Source organism: Leuciscus leuciscus, assembly GCF_965113295.1.
Source record: "Leuciscus leuciscus genome assembly, chromosome: 14".
Classification (NCBI taxonomy): domain Eukaryota; kingdom Metazoa; phylum Chordata; class Actinopteri; order Cypriniformes; family Leuciscidae; genus Leuciscus; species Leuciscus leuciscus.
Genome location: NC_138738.1, coordinates 10,189,802 through 10,204,515, shown reverse-complemented (window position 1 = coordinate 10,204,515; position 14,714 = coordinate 10,189,802). Strand labels below are relative to the sequence as shown.

Here is a 14,714-nt window from a genome sequence, read left to right as displayed (position 1 = left end):
CGTATCAGATTTAATAAAAAAAAAAGTATTTAAATAAAAATTAAATAAGATAATATTATAGTTAATCTGAAAAGAAAATACATAAAAAAATTGATTTAACAGAAAAAGAAAACCTTTGTCTGAAAACATCTTCCTCATACCATCCCCTTTCCATTTTCTTCAACTTTTTAGGTGAAAAACAAAGAGCATCGGTTACGTAAAAACAACGCTTGGTCGACCCTGCCCTTTCTCTCTGTCTGCTGTTGCTGGACTGAGCTGCTTTGACAGAATATTCACATTACATACAATAGAGAAGAAGAATTAAATTGATTCATCAATAATTTGTTTCTTCATGGACTTCTCACTTAGTCTTTTTACCTAGCAAAGCAACAGAGTCTTTTTCTTGAATCACCTGAGAATCACCTCATTTGCCAATGAAATAATAAGCCAAGTCAATAGGCCTTAAGCTGATCAAGAATACGTTGGTGAATAGATGTAGTTGATCTTGTTAGTGTAATTGGCAGGCCTGATTAAACACATGTTGACAGCGCAGTCAGTGAGTGAAGTCAACACAGCAGCCTACAGCTAATGCTATGGGAGTGGCATTGACGTCATTGCGGTGCTTATGTAAGATTTGAATTCTTTCTTGGCCTGGATTTCTCTCACTCTCTCTGACTGTGGTCAAAACCAAGGGGCATTCATGACCTATACGGCTGGCCCTGTCAGGGTGTGTTTATGACTTAGTCTCCCTGAATTCTCTTTTTTTCCCACTATTGTTTTTCCTTTGTTAGTTGCTACAGTGTTAACCTGTATCATGTGATGTTGGCTATATGGATGAGCAGTGCTAGTGTCTTTTTTTCCACCTGTTTGAATGTATCATATGAAGAACCATGCCACACAAACACATGCTTTTGATGGGACTGGAATGGGATGAAATATTGATTTGCATCAAGGGTAAAGTCGATGAAGTGACCTCTATAAATGACCCTGCTATATGACATACAGGATCACTGATGCCCTTGAATTTGAATAAATGTTTATTCATTTCTTAGACTTTATATTTATTTATAAATCTATTATTTATTAGTTATTTATAAAATGTATTTTGCACATAAAAAAAAAAAATATATATATATATATAATGAAAATGATTCCATTTTAATAAAGTTTTGTTCATTATAAATTATGTTTTCAGCATAATAATTTGAGTGAATTAGAATTTTTTTATTTATAAACTTTTTATTTACTTATAGCTGTCTTATTTATAAAACGTATTTTATGAATTTTCCGAAATATTCTTTTTATAAAATGTTTATAATGAAAATGATTCTTATTTTAATACAATTTTGTTCATTGTAAATGATATTTTCAGCATAATAATTTGAGTGAATTTAAACTTTTATTTATTTATAAAATGTTTTATTTACTTACAAATGTCTTATTAATTAATTAATTAATTTATGAATTTTACCAAATATTTTTTATAACTGTATATAATGAAAATGCTTCTATTTTGAATTTTAAGCTTAATTAAAAATTATATTTCAAATATATTTCAAACTATGTGAGTTTGAATAAACTTTTATTTATTTTATTATTTATTTTATAAATGTCTTTTTTTTTATTTTTTATTTTTTTATTCAAGCTAGAGAATTGTCCCAGTTTTGTATTTATCAAAAGCATCTCACTCTGGCACTTGGGAAGTTAAATATAACAGGATGATGCCTGACAAATTAAATATTTACTTATATTTACGACCTCAAAAGGTATGACTCAGTCCGCAGAAAAAGACAAAAGAAACCGAGCAATGCTTTGCCCTCACAATGGTCTATTCTTAGGAACACAGAAAGAACAAAGAAAGAATAGAATGAATTGAACTAAAACAGAGCACAGCTGAGTATCTTTAATGAGTATGCAAAATTAAAACTCTTCAATTGACCCAGCTGCGTACTTGAAACCAGTAATTATGTAAGGCGAACGACATCCCCCATATGTTTAAGCTTGGGGATGGATTCATTTGATATTTGCCTGACATTTTAAAGGAGGTGTAATAAGCGTATGTAGGCCAACACATGATCCCCAGTGCAAAAGAAAAGAACAAAAAATATGCCACTGTTCTGTTGCCATAGCGATTTCAGTATTACCAAACAGGTCCGTTACCATGGCAACCACCACGCTGGATAAAGGGTGATGCTGAAATATTCATCAAACAAACATTCAGACAGAAAAACAATCCCAAATCATATACACGCACTGACTAATTAGCATTTACATTGGCACTGACACACTGCTGGATAAAGACACACTGGCCCTCATCCATGAGGTTACATCAAATCACTCCACTAAGACGGGGGATAAAGCAGATAAAACAACCATACAGAACAAATGATTAAACACCCACTGTCCTCAAAGCCTATAAAGCCCATAATTTGGCATCGGAAGCCCCCTGTGGAGTGGGTATGTTTTGGGCCAGCTGTTCATGGACCACAATTCATCAAATCTAGCACAATAATATGAGACATTCAGTATGAATGAAGTCCAGTTGAGTTTGAAATGTAATTCTTAAATGTGTGAAATATTACTATTCAATATACTAAATTATTCCTTTGATGGCAAAGCTGAATTTTCAGCATCATTACTCCAGTCTTCAGTGTCACATGATCCTTCAGAAATCATTCTAATATGATGATTTGGTGCTCAAGGAACATTTATTCCGTTATCAATGTTGAAAACAGTTGATTAATATTGCTGCTTAAAACCCTGATACACTACCATTCAAAAGTTTGGTGTAAGTTTTTTTTTTTTTGAAGAAATGTGTACTTTTATCTAACAAGAATGTGTTAAATTGTGTCATTAAGGACATTTCTAATGTTACAAAAATGTCTTAATTGAAATGAATAATTGAGCACCAAATCAACATAAGGATCATGTGACATGGAGTAATGATGCTGAATATTCAGCTTTTCCATCACAGGAATAAGCTGCATTTAAAAAAATATTAAACTAGAAGACACAATGTAGTTTAATATGTAATAATATTTCACAATATTCCTGTTTTACTGTATTTTTGATCAAATAAGTGCAGCCTTAGTTACCATAAGAGACTTCTTTCAAAAACATGCAAAAAAAAAAACGTAATTATTCCAAACTTTTGACCAGTAGTGTACGTATATGTACTCTTTAACTGGAGTAAAAAGTGTAACAACATACTCCTGTCTTGAAGAGTGTGGTTGATAATGCATGGCTGTTTTACATGTTCGGCATTGTGTAACGGTGATACACGCAACAAGTCTATTTGTAACTGAGACGAGCGTCTCAAACAGCCAGTAAAGAGGATCACGCCACTGGGTCAGGATACCTTGCTTTAAAAGTTTTACACAGGACAAAATTAAAGATGAAAATGAGCTTTTTAGCTAACCCTGGCGCATTTACATTTTGAGTGTAAACAAAAAATGTCAATTGATGTGCATTGTCCCTTTTAAATAAACAAATAAATTAAAATATTAGCATTCTTAAAACTTGTGATAGTGTAGTTATATTTTTCTGACAGCTATAAAACTACATGACTCAGTATCAATCAACAGATTACTATGGGTAAATCACAATAATGCTATAGTATAGAAGAACTGCCTTCAATTGATTTTAAGCTAGTTCAATTTTAATAACATCCTTAGTAAAGATCTTCAACATTTTACTTCTTTCTTTTTATTTCACTATTCTTGTTCAGCATATATAAATAAAGATGAAAACTGAGATGACTTACTATAACCTGATAGGATACAGCACACCTAGAGAAATTACTACTACTAATAATAAATAAATAAAAAACAGTACAAGACCAGAATTTAACACAAACAAGTTTTATTTTTCCTCCCACATACCGTGTACAACAGATATAAGATAGAGGTATCTGAACATGTCAAATAATAATATTTATTAATATCATTATTGTAACAATAACATGGAATGTAGTTTTGAATCTTCTTTTCTTTATCTTCTTTTTTGAATTTTCATTTTAGTTTATTTAGGAAATATGACAAATAAATAAAGCTTTATCATAGTCTCTGTATGTCAACTAACTATCTGAATATAGTTCTCTCTTCACAATGGGTAAAGGTGCAACGGGACGGTGCTGTAGAGCGACGGTTAACAGTCTTCCTTTTCGCCACCTACTGTTCCTTCATTCAATAAGGAGCGTTCGGAAGCTAATCAAAGTTCTGGAACCTTCTCAAGAAAAGAATACGGGAACAAAATCAGGTCCTTCTTTTGTAAATAACCATTTTATCTTCTCAATAAATAGAATGAAAAGGGGAACCAAAAAAAACACACTAGGGTAAGGGAGTAAAGCTACTGAACACAGAGGAAGCCGATCATGTGACGTTTCAATGTTAGTCTCTCGACCCTTTTTAATCCTCAACGCACACAAAAAGACACCAAAAACAACTGAACAGGTGGAGTTTTCGAAATTTTGAACTGAGCTGAACATCTCAAGGGACTGAAAGAATGAGGAATAGAAAGAGAAAGAAGCATTTCCCCATTCGAACGCCCTGCTGGTTTAATCTGTGCCGTGATCCTCCAGTTGGGAAATTATGGTGATGAGGTTCTCCAATCCGAAGATGTAACCGCTATCCTGGCCCTCGTGGACAACGCTATCCTCCCCGTAGTGCCTGCAAGTGGTGTGGGCAAAGTCAATCATGCGTACGTCTACGGCCGGGCCGCTGTCCGACCTGGCCACGCGTCGAACCCCTGCAGAGCCGCTGGTGCCGCTTCCACCGCCGCAAGCACCGCTGATGCTACCGCTGCTAGCCGCACCTGCTCCGTGAGGGAATCCAAAAGCACCTCCCTCCTCTTCTTCTTCCTCCTCCTCTTCTTCTTCCTCCTCGTCATCTTCCTCCTCCTCTTCCGACAGTCCATCCTCTGGGGAATGGCGGGATCTCGGAGGGTCTCCGTCGTAGATTATCAAGAGCGAGCTGGAGTAGAAGCGGTAGCTTTCGCAGGCCTCCAGGGCCGCCTGCATGTCTCGCAGCCTCCGAAGCACCGGCGACAGGAGCTCGCGCCTCAGCCGTCTCCCGTCGTGGAAGAACTGAAAGATGGACTCTTTGAAGCCAGGCAGGGTTAGCTTGCGGCCGTGGTACTTGTTCATGAACATGAGCTGCCCTGTGTCTGAATGGTACACCTGGAGGAAAGCAGAGGAGTGTGTAAATGACAATGAAATATCGCCTTTCTAATATTTTCCTCATCGAATCACGTTTGAGTGCTACGCTAACCTGCATGCCACAGAGGCGCACTCCGATGCTGGCGGATGTACTTTGCTGACACTTGCGAATCTGCATGGCCTTCTTCTCCTCAGAGGCGTCATCCCCGTGCTGCCTCGTGCCCATCTTCAGATCGAGCACGCATGGAACCGTGTAGCGCCACGTCAGGTTCTCCAACAGGATGAATTCTGATGGGAGGTGCCGGGTTAAGGGAAACACAGATTCTCCTTTCTTTTCTATAAATCGTGCTATACAATTAACCTTTGTTTTTGTTGCATGATAAAACGCTTTTGCTTTTATTTTCCTTACAATTGTCCTCACTAATTGTTTTCAGACAAAAGAAGCTGTATAATGAGCTTTTCCAGCTTTATAATGTGCTATGCTATTTGTTGTGCAGTGAATATCTATATGTTTTGTGATTTTGAAGTAAACATTGAGTAAAATAGGTGTTTAAACTATGAAATAATATTTAAAATATTATATCATATTTTTAGTGATTTTTAAGGAAAAACTGAAAACTAATAAAACTATTTAAAATAAGATGAAATTATTAATTTAAAGCCATTTTTGTATAATTATAATTCTTATTAGCCATCATTAATTAGTATTACACATTTTATTTTTTAAATTATTACCATCATTTATAATTATTTATTACCATCATTTACTTTTCAATGGCAATAAATAAACTAAAATATATAGTTTTTTATAGTCAAATATATTTTTTATAAACTCACACTACTGTTCAAAATATTTAATGTTTTTCGAAAGAAGGCTCACTAAGACTCGATTTATGTGGTCAAAAATACAGTAAAAACAGTAATATTGTGAAATAAATATTATTCGATTTTTTGTATTTAGATATATTTCAAAAAGTAATTTATTCCTGTGATGGTAAAGCTGAATTTTTAGCATCATTACTCCAGTCTTCAGTGTCACATGATCCTTCAGAAATCATTCTAATATGATTATTTAGTGATCAAGAAAAATTTCTTCTTATTATCAATGTCGACAGTTGTGCTGCTTAAAGGAACCGTATGTAAGATTGTGGCCAAAACTGGTACTGCAATCACTTTCAAATTACTGTAGAGCGGTGTATTCCCTCCCCCTCCCCCCTGACTCGAGGTTGCCAGATAGGCTGCAGGATCCAGCAGGAACGTCGGCTGCTACAAGGAGCTTCCAATGGCAAGTGACGAGTCCTACACAGTAAGTTTTATTTCGGACTTTGTCACGACGTATTTCGGATTCATAACGAGGTCTTTTAGGTTTCGTAACGCTAGACATTTTTATCCGACACGTTTGTAGCTGCAGCTGTGGTAACTAGAGCAGAGCTGGCAACCTGGATGCCGAAACACTACTGACTTCGTGATTGGTAGATAGGTGGAGGGTGGAAATTCAGGCCAAAACACAACATGACAACATCAACATCAGTTGAGGGCTGCAACTTCACTTTTAAAATGACAATATCCTGGCCGGACTACTGTTGTCAGTGATATAAGTATTAGAAATGAACATGATTTCTTAATGTCTAGTGACATATCAGGGCCATTTTATTATTCATTGAAATACATTTCTTACATACGGTTCCTTTAACATTTTTGTGGAAACCATGATATATATTTTTTTAGGATTCTTCCCAAAAGTTCAAAAGACCAGCATTAATTTGAAATAGAAATTTGTTGTAATATTATGAATGTCTTTACTGTCACTTTTGATCAATTTAATGTGTAAAAATAACTAATAAAAAGTATTCATTTCTTTCAAACACATCTAACTGGTCCCAAACTTTTGAACGGATATGTGTGTGTATATAATAATCTAACTAACATCAGTAAACTACACAAGACCAATCCACCATTGTTTGTGGCAGCACTTAAGGATACTGTATTGGTTGCGGTGTTTTGCGTTCTCCTTCATCCTCTGCAGATGTTGTTGGTGGCACTTGAGGCTCCAGGGGTTGTGCTTGAGCTGAGGGCCGGCAGCATTGCTCCCCTCCAGACTGTAGTAGAACACTTCGGCCTGCTTGAGCCACTCCTCCTCACGTTTCACACTGCAAGGGTGAAGACAGAGGTGGGTCAGCCAGAGAGACGGATTAGGGCTAACATGCTGGATCAGACTACTTGTTTGGATGAACTCAACATGTTTCTTAGAGAGCTGAACAAACACCCAAGGACCCAGAACACCCAAATAAGCTTGAAGCAATATGCAAAAAGCATTCAGGACAACTTAAAGGGTTAGTTCACCCAAAAATTCTGTCAGTAATTACTCACCCAACCCCGTTGTTCCAACCCCGTAAGACTTTCGTTCATCTTCGGAACACAAATTAAGATATTTTTGATGAAATCTGAGAGCTGGCTCACTCCTTCATAGGCTTCTACGTTATTGATATCTGCCAGCCCCCAAAAGTTAGCAAAGACATCGCTAAAAAAGTCCAAGTGACTACAGTGGCTCAACCTTAAGTTTATCAAGCGACGAGAATACTTTTTGTGCGCAAAAAACAAACAAAAATAACGACTTTATTCAACTATTCATTTTCTTCTGTGTGGGCCTGAGTGAGTTCACATAGTGTAACAGCGCAGCGCTTCTGGGTTGTACTTCAGAACGTAGGCTCACTATTGGCCAGCATCACACACGACCAGCGTCGGCCAATAGTGAGCTTCTATGTTCTGACGTACAACCCAGAAGCGCTGCTCTGTTACACTACGTCAACAGCTTAGGAGAATGACATGGAAGAGAAGAGATGGTTGAATAAAGTCGTTATTTTTGCGCACAAAAAGTATTCTCGTCGCTTGATAAACTTAAGGTTGAGCCACTGTAGTCACTTGGACTATTTTAACGATGTCTTTACTAACTTTTCTGGGCTGGCAGATATCAGTTACCTAGCAGCCTATGAAGGAGTGAGCCAGCTCTCAGATTTCATCAAAAATATCTTAATTTGTGTTCCGAAGATGAACGAAAGTCTTACGGGGTTGGAACAACATGAGGGTGAGTAATTACTGACAGAATTTTAATTTTTGGGTGAACTAACCCTTTAACAACCACATTGCAAAATCCTGGATTCATGGCGGCTTGGGCCAAGAGTTCATACGCTGCAAACATGTTTGACCTTGAATATTATGATGTTGTTATCTGATTATGTTATTATCTGAATAGGATTATGAAAATGCTTTAATGCTACTGCGACATGCACGTTTGCTACAGCTCCAATAAGTGCATTTCCTTCCGGTTTTACAGTAGAGTGCTGTATAGAGGGTTATTACTTATGATTCGTAAAATCCTGAATCCCGCACGGAGAACAAATGCCCCTTATGTGCTCTTTCACCCCTTCCCCAGTCACACAGAGGTCACTTCTAATAAGTCACAAAGCTACGCTGGTTACATAACCACTTGCTAAACTTTGGCTCAAAACGCACATTTGCACCAGTCCGGCTGCCAGGAGCTGAGAGTGCATCTGCTCTGCCCAGCTGGGTGTCCTGTGGGTCAGTGACGACAACGACATTACGATCGGTCACATTCTCACTGAGTCAGGCACGTACTGAGCAGGGCCATTATTACAGGAGAACACAGGCTAGTATTATTCCAGAGATGTGGGGTGGTGTGGTCTAGGAATTAAAACTTCTGCTAACTGTAAAGCTGCTGGTTCGATCCGCAAGGAACAGCACATGATCTGTCAGCATTGTGCCCTTGAGAAAGATTCTGAACCTCAGCGTCTGGTTAAAGCCTACTAATATCTCAGCAAGGGTTTAGCACACATCACATTGATTTATTTTAGGGGTTCAAAATTGAATAGCCACAAAAATACAAATCTATATAAAAGAAGAAAATAATCTAATGATGCAGTGATAATGCAAAACTGTGCTTCAATGTAGTAGGTGGTTGTCAGGTCAGTGCTATTCGGTTGATAAGGTGATATGAGTGGTTTTTAGCACGTTGTTAAACAGCTTTTAGGGTGTTCTGGGTAATTGCTAGAAGGGCTGAACAATTAATGGGGGGAAAAAAATCCAATTGTGATTTTTCTGATAAAAATAGGGATTTTGAATTAATGCACATTTTTAGGGCTAAACATTTTGGCCAAAAAAATATCAATATCAAATATATCAATATAACAAAAAAATTATAATAATTAAAATTATTATTTTGTTATAATGATTATTATTATTAAATAAAAATAAACAAAATAAGAAGTATAACTATTGTTATAATTTCACTGTAAAAAAAAAAAAAAAATCACACAATAAAAAAAAAAAGTACACTGTAAAATTACAATACTTATAAATACACAAGTAGTGTTCCCAAATGCACAACATATAAAAGACCCAAAAACCAGAGCAGATGTAGAGATGGATTTATTTTAGACAGAGTAGCATTTACTATGAACCAAGCCGCTATATTTAATTAAATTGCAGCCTTTGTGATTTGATAATAGCACTAAGCCATTTCGCATTTTCGATTTTATTTTGATTAATCATTCAGCCCTACTTGCCAGGTGGTTTAATGATATCTTTCGCTAGTGTGGACGTTAATATTGTTATACTTTTCAATCTTGGTGTGAATGGGCCTTAACTCGTCAATCCTATTTTCTATGCATCTATTATGCATATTAACAAGCCTATTGCGCAATCAGCAGTTACCTCTTGTCCTTATCCTTCCGAGTGTGTCTTGACCGGTCTTTGCTGTAGCCCTCATTGTCCAGCAGCTTCTTATTGACCCATTTTATTTTGTTATTGGGATCCAGGTCGGCCGAGGGGACCACATTCTCCAGGTCCCCAAGATCGCTGTGCAGAGGGTACGCAATAAGACACAAATTCCCTTCCTCGTCCTCCTCGAAACTCACTGACACCACACCTGCAGAGAGAGGGAGGAGAGAGAGATGGAATAGAAGACAGAGAGGGAGAGAGAGAAAAAAAGAACGAGATCAGAGGTGAAACCATAATAACTTCACTTCAGCAAAGAAGAAGTAGTCAGAGATCCGAGCTTAAAGTGAACTGTCTGGGAAATCTTTAACATCTCTTACCCACTTCTCTTTTTTGCTCTTAAAAGCTCCCGAGTCTTTAACAAAAGCTACTGAGCCGACAGCACGGGCTGGTCCTAACCTGATTGGAATCACACAATCCATAACATACAAACAAGACAGAAATACTTAGAACAGAAAGAAAGAAAGAGGAGAGAAAGAAAGAAAGAGGAGAGAGAGAGAGAGAGAGAGAGAGAGAGAGAGAGAGAGAGAGAGAGATGGTTTGGAAGAGAGAAGTCTAGGAAACAACAGCAGCCAATGAACAGGAGCTGTGACTTCACTGGATTGGTTCTCTCAATCTGTCATGGCAAACCATAAGAAACGTTTACGTTCAATCAGTTGCCACACAAGGATGAAACCAGCCCACAAACAAATGACAAGAGGCTTAAGATATGATGAAACCAACACTATTTATTGTCAATTATCAAATCATATCACGTCATGACTCAAATTCAAAACTGGTATCATCAGATAACACACAATGGACCAAAACCTGGGAAAATCACAGAAGAAAAACGTGGACATTACAAGAATGACAAGAATGTATTATGAACCGGAAAGGCAGTCCCAAAAGGTCTAAAATGTATTAAGAGACATAGGCTATGCATAGAAAAAGCAACAAATCAAATACATGATATTCCGAAAGAGAGAAATTACTACCAGGATGAATCTCATGAAAAAAATACAATTCTAATCTATTTTTGCATCGATTTTATGCCCATTATTTTCAATGATGATTCCCATTGGCCTCCTATTACTCTAGTATTTTAATGCATCAAAGTAAAAATATGCAATACTTTTAATTTAAGCTGATTTAAATAAAAAATAATTAAATTAAAGTCAGACAAAAAAAATCTACCATGTATACATTTTAATAATGTACTTTTCATCAGTTTTTTTTGCATTATAATAAAGAAATGTACAGTATTGTAATGACAATAATGCCACAATGCAAAAAAACACCCAAAGTCTCACCTAGATGTTTAATTCAGAACAATTAAACAAGAAACAATTCAGAGAAGAGTCAAATGCACTGATGCACTTTTTTTTTCTCCTACAGTTCAAAAAAAGAAATGCATTTCAACACACCCAAAACAACCACAAAGATGTGCAAGATGTATGTCCAAGATTCTGTTTTGACATCACACCCATCCCTCAACCTCAAAAAAAACAGATGCCCTGCACACTTATTATCACACTGGAAACCAGGGCATTTAAAGCGTACAGACACTGCAGTGTGCATCAAAACAAGGCAGTAAATATTTTTGAAAAAAGTAGGAGAGACCGATGGACAGAAGCGAACATCTAAGCTGGTTGAACTTGTCTTTCCAGGTTCTTCCTCAGGAATGACAGCAAATTCTTGATACCACAAGTGTGGGGGAGGCAGTCAATGATGTCATATCAGCAGTCTTTTGGTCCAGAAAGAAACATTTGCCATTGGTGCTTATTTTTCAAGTCTGTCAGGCTTGGATGCATTCCAAATTCAGGTATTTCATCCTCAAGCAAAACCCTGATAACTAGGTGTGTGCATTAAAAAGTACAGCCTTGCCCGCTTGTAATAACTTACCTTATAGGGGCCCTACCCGAAAGGGAGCTTTACAAGGATAATAATACACCCAAATATTTAGACACATTTAAACATCACATTCATTATAATAATAATAAAATACAATGAATGTGACTGAAAGGGCGTCTACTTTTCTGCCCCACGAAATAGAAAGTCATACGGGTAAGGAACAACATGAGGGTGAGTAAATGATGACAATTTTTTTATTTTTGAGTGACCTGTCCCTTTAAGAATTGATGCTATTACAACAGCGCCCTCGTGAGAAAACAGCGTTAAGACGGAAACACAGCAGAACTGCTGGCCTTCATTTAGCATGAAGATGTTTTTTTTACACTCTAACAAACCGAAAGATACTATATTGTACCCCAAAAACACTTGTGAAAGAGAAAGGAATAGCCTGTATAGACAGGACACCAGAATAATACGTCGCATTATTACTTACCTCTATATTGCGGTGTAAACTTCCGCATAGCCGCAGGGAGGCTCTTGTAAAACTGGTGCTCCCGGGGGATGAGGGGCTTGCATATCGTCTGCTCCCCGAAGCGAAGCACACACGAGTGTCCCCCCACCTGGTGCACAAAGGGCTCAAGGAGCACCCCTTTCCCCATATACCCCTGCGGCTCTGTCTGCATCCCCTCGATGGCTGGGCTCATCCTCCGGGGGCATTAGACTCTCACTCCTGGTCCAGTTGGACACCACCAGACGTTTAACGTTAGACGGTTAAAATTACGAGATGGTCTCTCTATATTTCTCTCTGCCTTTCGTTTTTTTCTCGATTCGCTCTATCGTTTACTCACGATCAGCGATGTAATGTCAACCGTGCAGTGGAACACTGCAGGACATAAACAAAAGAAGCCGGAATGAGGAAGAAAGACGACACGACAGAGAAAAGAGCTCTGTGTTTTGATTCAAATCCTTTCTTTTATGACACGAGTCATCTAGTTTGTATCTTTCTTATTTAGTAAAGTGCTATATATTTGTTCTAATGGTGAAATATAAGGGATTACACCGAGAGAGAGAGAGCAGTTTAATCGCCTACGTGTCAACCGCCTTCTCTCAAACTCGTCTTCTACTGACACCGTAATCTCTCACCGAACTGAGAAAATGTCAGAGCTGCATCACTAACCCCGCCTCTAATATCAAACTGGCCAATCAGAGCGCCGGAAACGGTGTTGGGTGGCAACCAGTGGAGAGGACAGAATGCGAACAAAGAGTGAGGAAGGGTGGGGGAGGGGAGGAAGTAGATGGAAAACAGTCTGGGGTGGAGGGGGTGAAGCTCAGACTCAGCAGCTGTGTTTTTCTCTCTGTGTGACATGGATGTCTAGGGAAGCTGGTAAGTGCATACGTTTAGGCACTCGCTGCAAGGTTCTCAACACGAAAATCCGTAAAATTCAGCTTTACGAGTAGGCCTACGGGGAAACGAAAGCTGAACTGAAAATGAACTATAATTAACTAGCAGATAACATTGACATGGCCACATATTCTACAATCATTTTAACAATATAAACAATAGTTTTTATGTGTATAGCGCTTTTCACTGTACACATGAGATTTGCAATAGGCTATATAGTGGGCTATCGCTTTACGTGAGTAGGCTAAATGTGGAAAAAGTTAGATAGACCTACTTATAGTTTAAATATTTGCAATTATCTAAAAAAAATCAAGCAGTTGAGATTCGCTATAGCCTATAGCTTGTAAGCTATGGCTAAACTTATGTGTTGATAAAGTTGGATAGATTATACAGCCTAATTAAATGCTATATCCAAGTTTATATACAAAGTTCTGTCATGAAACTCTAGATGGCGCATTTGTTAGCAATCACTTCGTTATATACAAAGTATTAACTTACTGATTGGTTGCTGTGGCATCAACAGCCAATGAGCTTGCAGCCCAACATTTCAAATAGCTGGCATTGTTGCTGTTAGCAGCCTGCAGCATGCTCTCAGAAACCCTCCACCTTCCCCAGCTCCACCTAAATAGATCTGCTACGGGTAGGGGTTGCCAACTTCAGAAAAGAAAAATGCGGGACAATCGTGGTTCTTTACAGGAAAATAAGGGACACTGAAAATATTTGTACTGTATCACACAGTATATGTCATTTCAGGTTCGTATGTGTTTAAAATTTTCTCAGATATAAAAACATTTGTTTTGCTTAACCTATTTATGTAGCCTACAATTTAATTCTAAAACAAATTTTAAGGTCACACAAAAAAGTCACATTACACACAAACCATAGTTCAAAATAATAGTGGCTGGATGTTGGACTCATGAACAATAATCACGTTGTTTGAATCCACCAAAACTGATCTGCCGAAATCAAAACCCGGCCGGACAGTGAAAGGGATTTGCCGTTAGCGCGAATCCGGAATCTCCGGATCGAACCGGAAGCGACAGCAGAGGATTCTGTTCACAAATCAAACAATAATTTGTCCCAAAACAATAATTCATTCTCAATTTAGAGTTTGTTATTCGTATGGTCTGATGCGCGTGAGTGTGGGCTGTGATTGGATGATGCGGTGTCGTGATCATTCTCAAGTGTCGTGTTGCTGTTGTATCAGTCAGTGGTTAGATCAGCGTAGCAGTCTATTTAATCGGGACAAGGGAGGTCCTGTACGGGACAAATAAATAAGACCCAAAATACGGGACGTCCCGGCTAATTCGGGACAGTTGGCAACCCTAGCTACGGGGGTAATTTCATATGTTATGTGCAGCAGCAGCATGTCTTACTTGCTCACAGCAGTGTCTGTGAATGTATTGGCAGTAGCAAACCTCTGTACTTGCTCTGCAGCAGCGTAGCAGATCTATTCAGCTAAGACCAAATACATCTACAATGCCACATCCATTACCATGCTAGTTTACATTTTGTAGTGATAAACATTCATGCGGTTGGAAATTGATAGCC

The 14,714-nt window shown here is 37.8% G+C and overlaps 1 protein-coding gene and 1 long non-coding RNA gene across 2 annotated transcripts; both read right to left on the bottom strand.

The window, feature by feature from the left end:
• Positions 1-3,823: 3,823 nt before the first annotated feature.
• On the bottom strand, positions 3,824-12,876 carry ip6k2a (inositol hexakisphosphate kinase 2a). Its single transcript, XM_082137359.1, has 5 exons — positions 12,255-12,876; positions 9,866-10,079; positions 7,118-7,284; positions 5,247-5,422; positions 3,824-5,155 (listed from the first exon to the last, which is right to left on the bottom strand). The coding sequence occupies exons 1-5, from the start codon at positions 12,463-12,465 to the stop codon at positions 4,535-4,537; spliced, it is 1,389 nt and encodes a 462-aa protein (XP_081993485.1). The 5' UTR covers positions 12,466-12,876; the 3' UTR covers positions 3,824-4,534.
• Positions 5,684-7,111, bottom strand: LOC309474762. The gene is made up of 2 exons (XR_014197415.1): positions 6,652-7,111; positions 5,684-6,349 (listed from the first exon to the last, which is right to left on the bottom strand). It is a non-coding gene; the product is annotated as an uncharacterized lncRNA (long non-coding RNA).
• Positions 12,877-14,714: the final 1,838 nt, after the last annotated feature.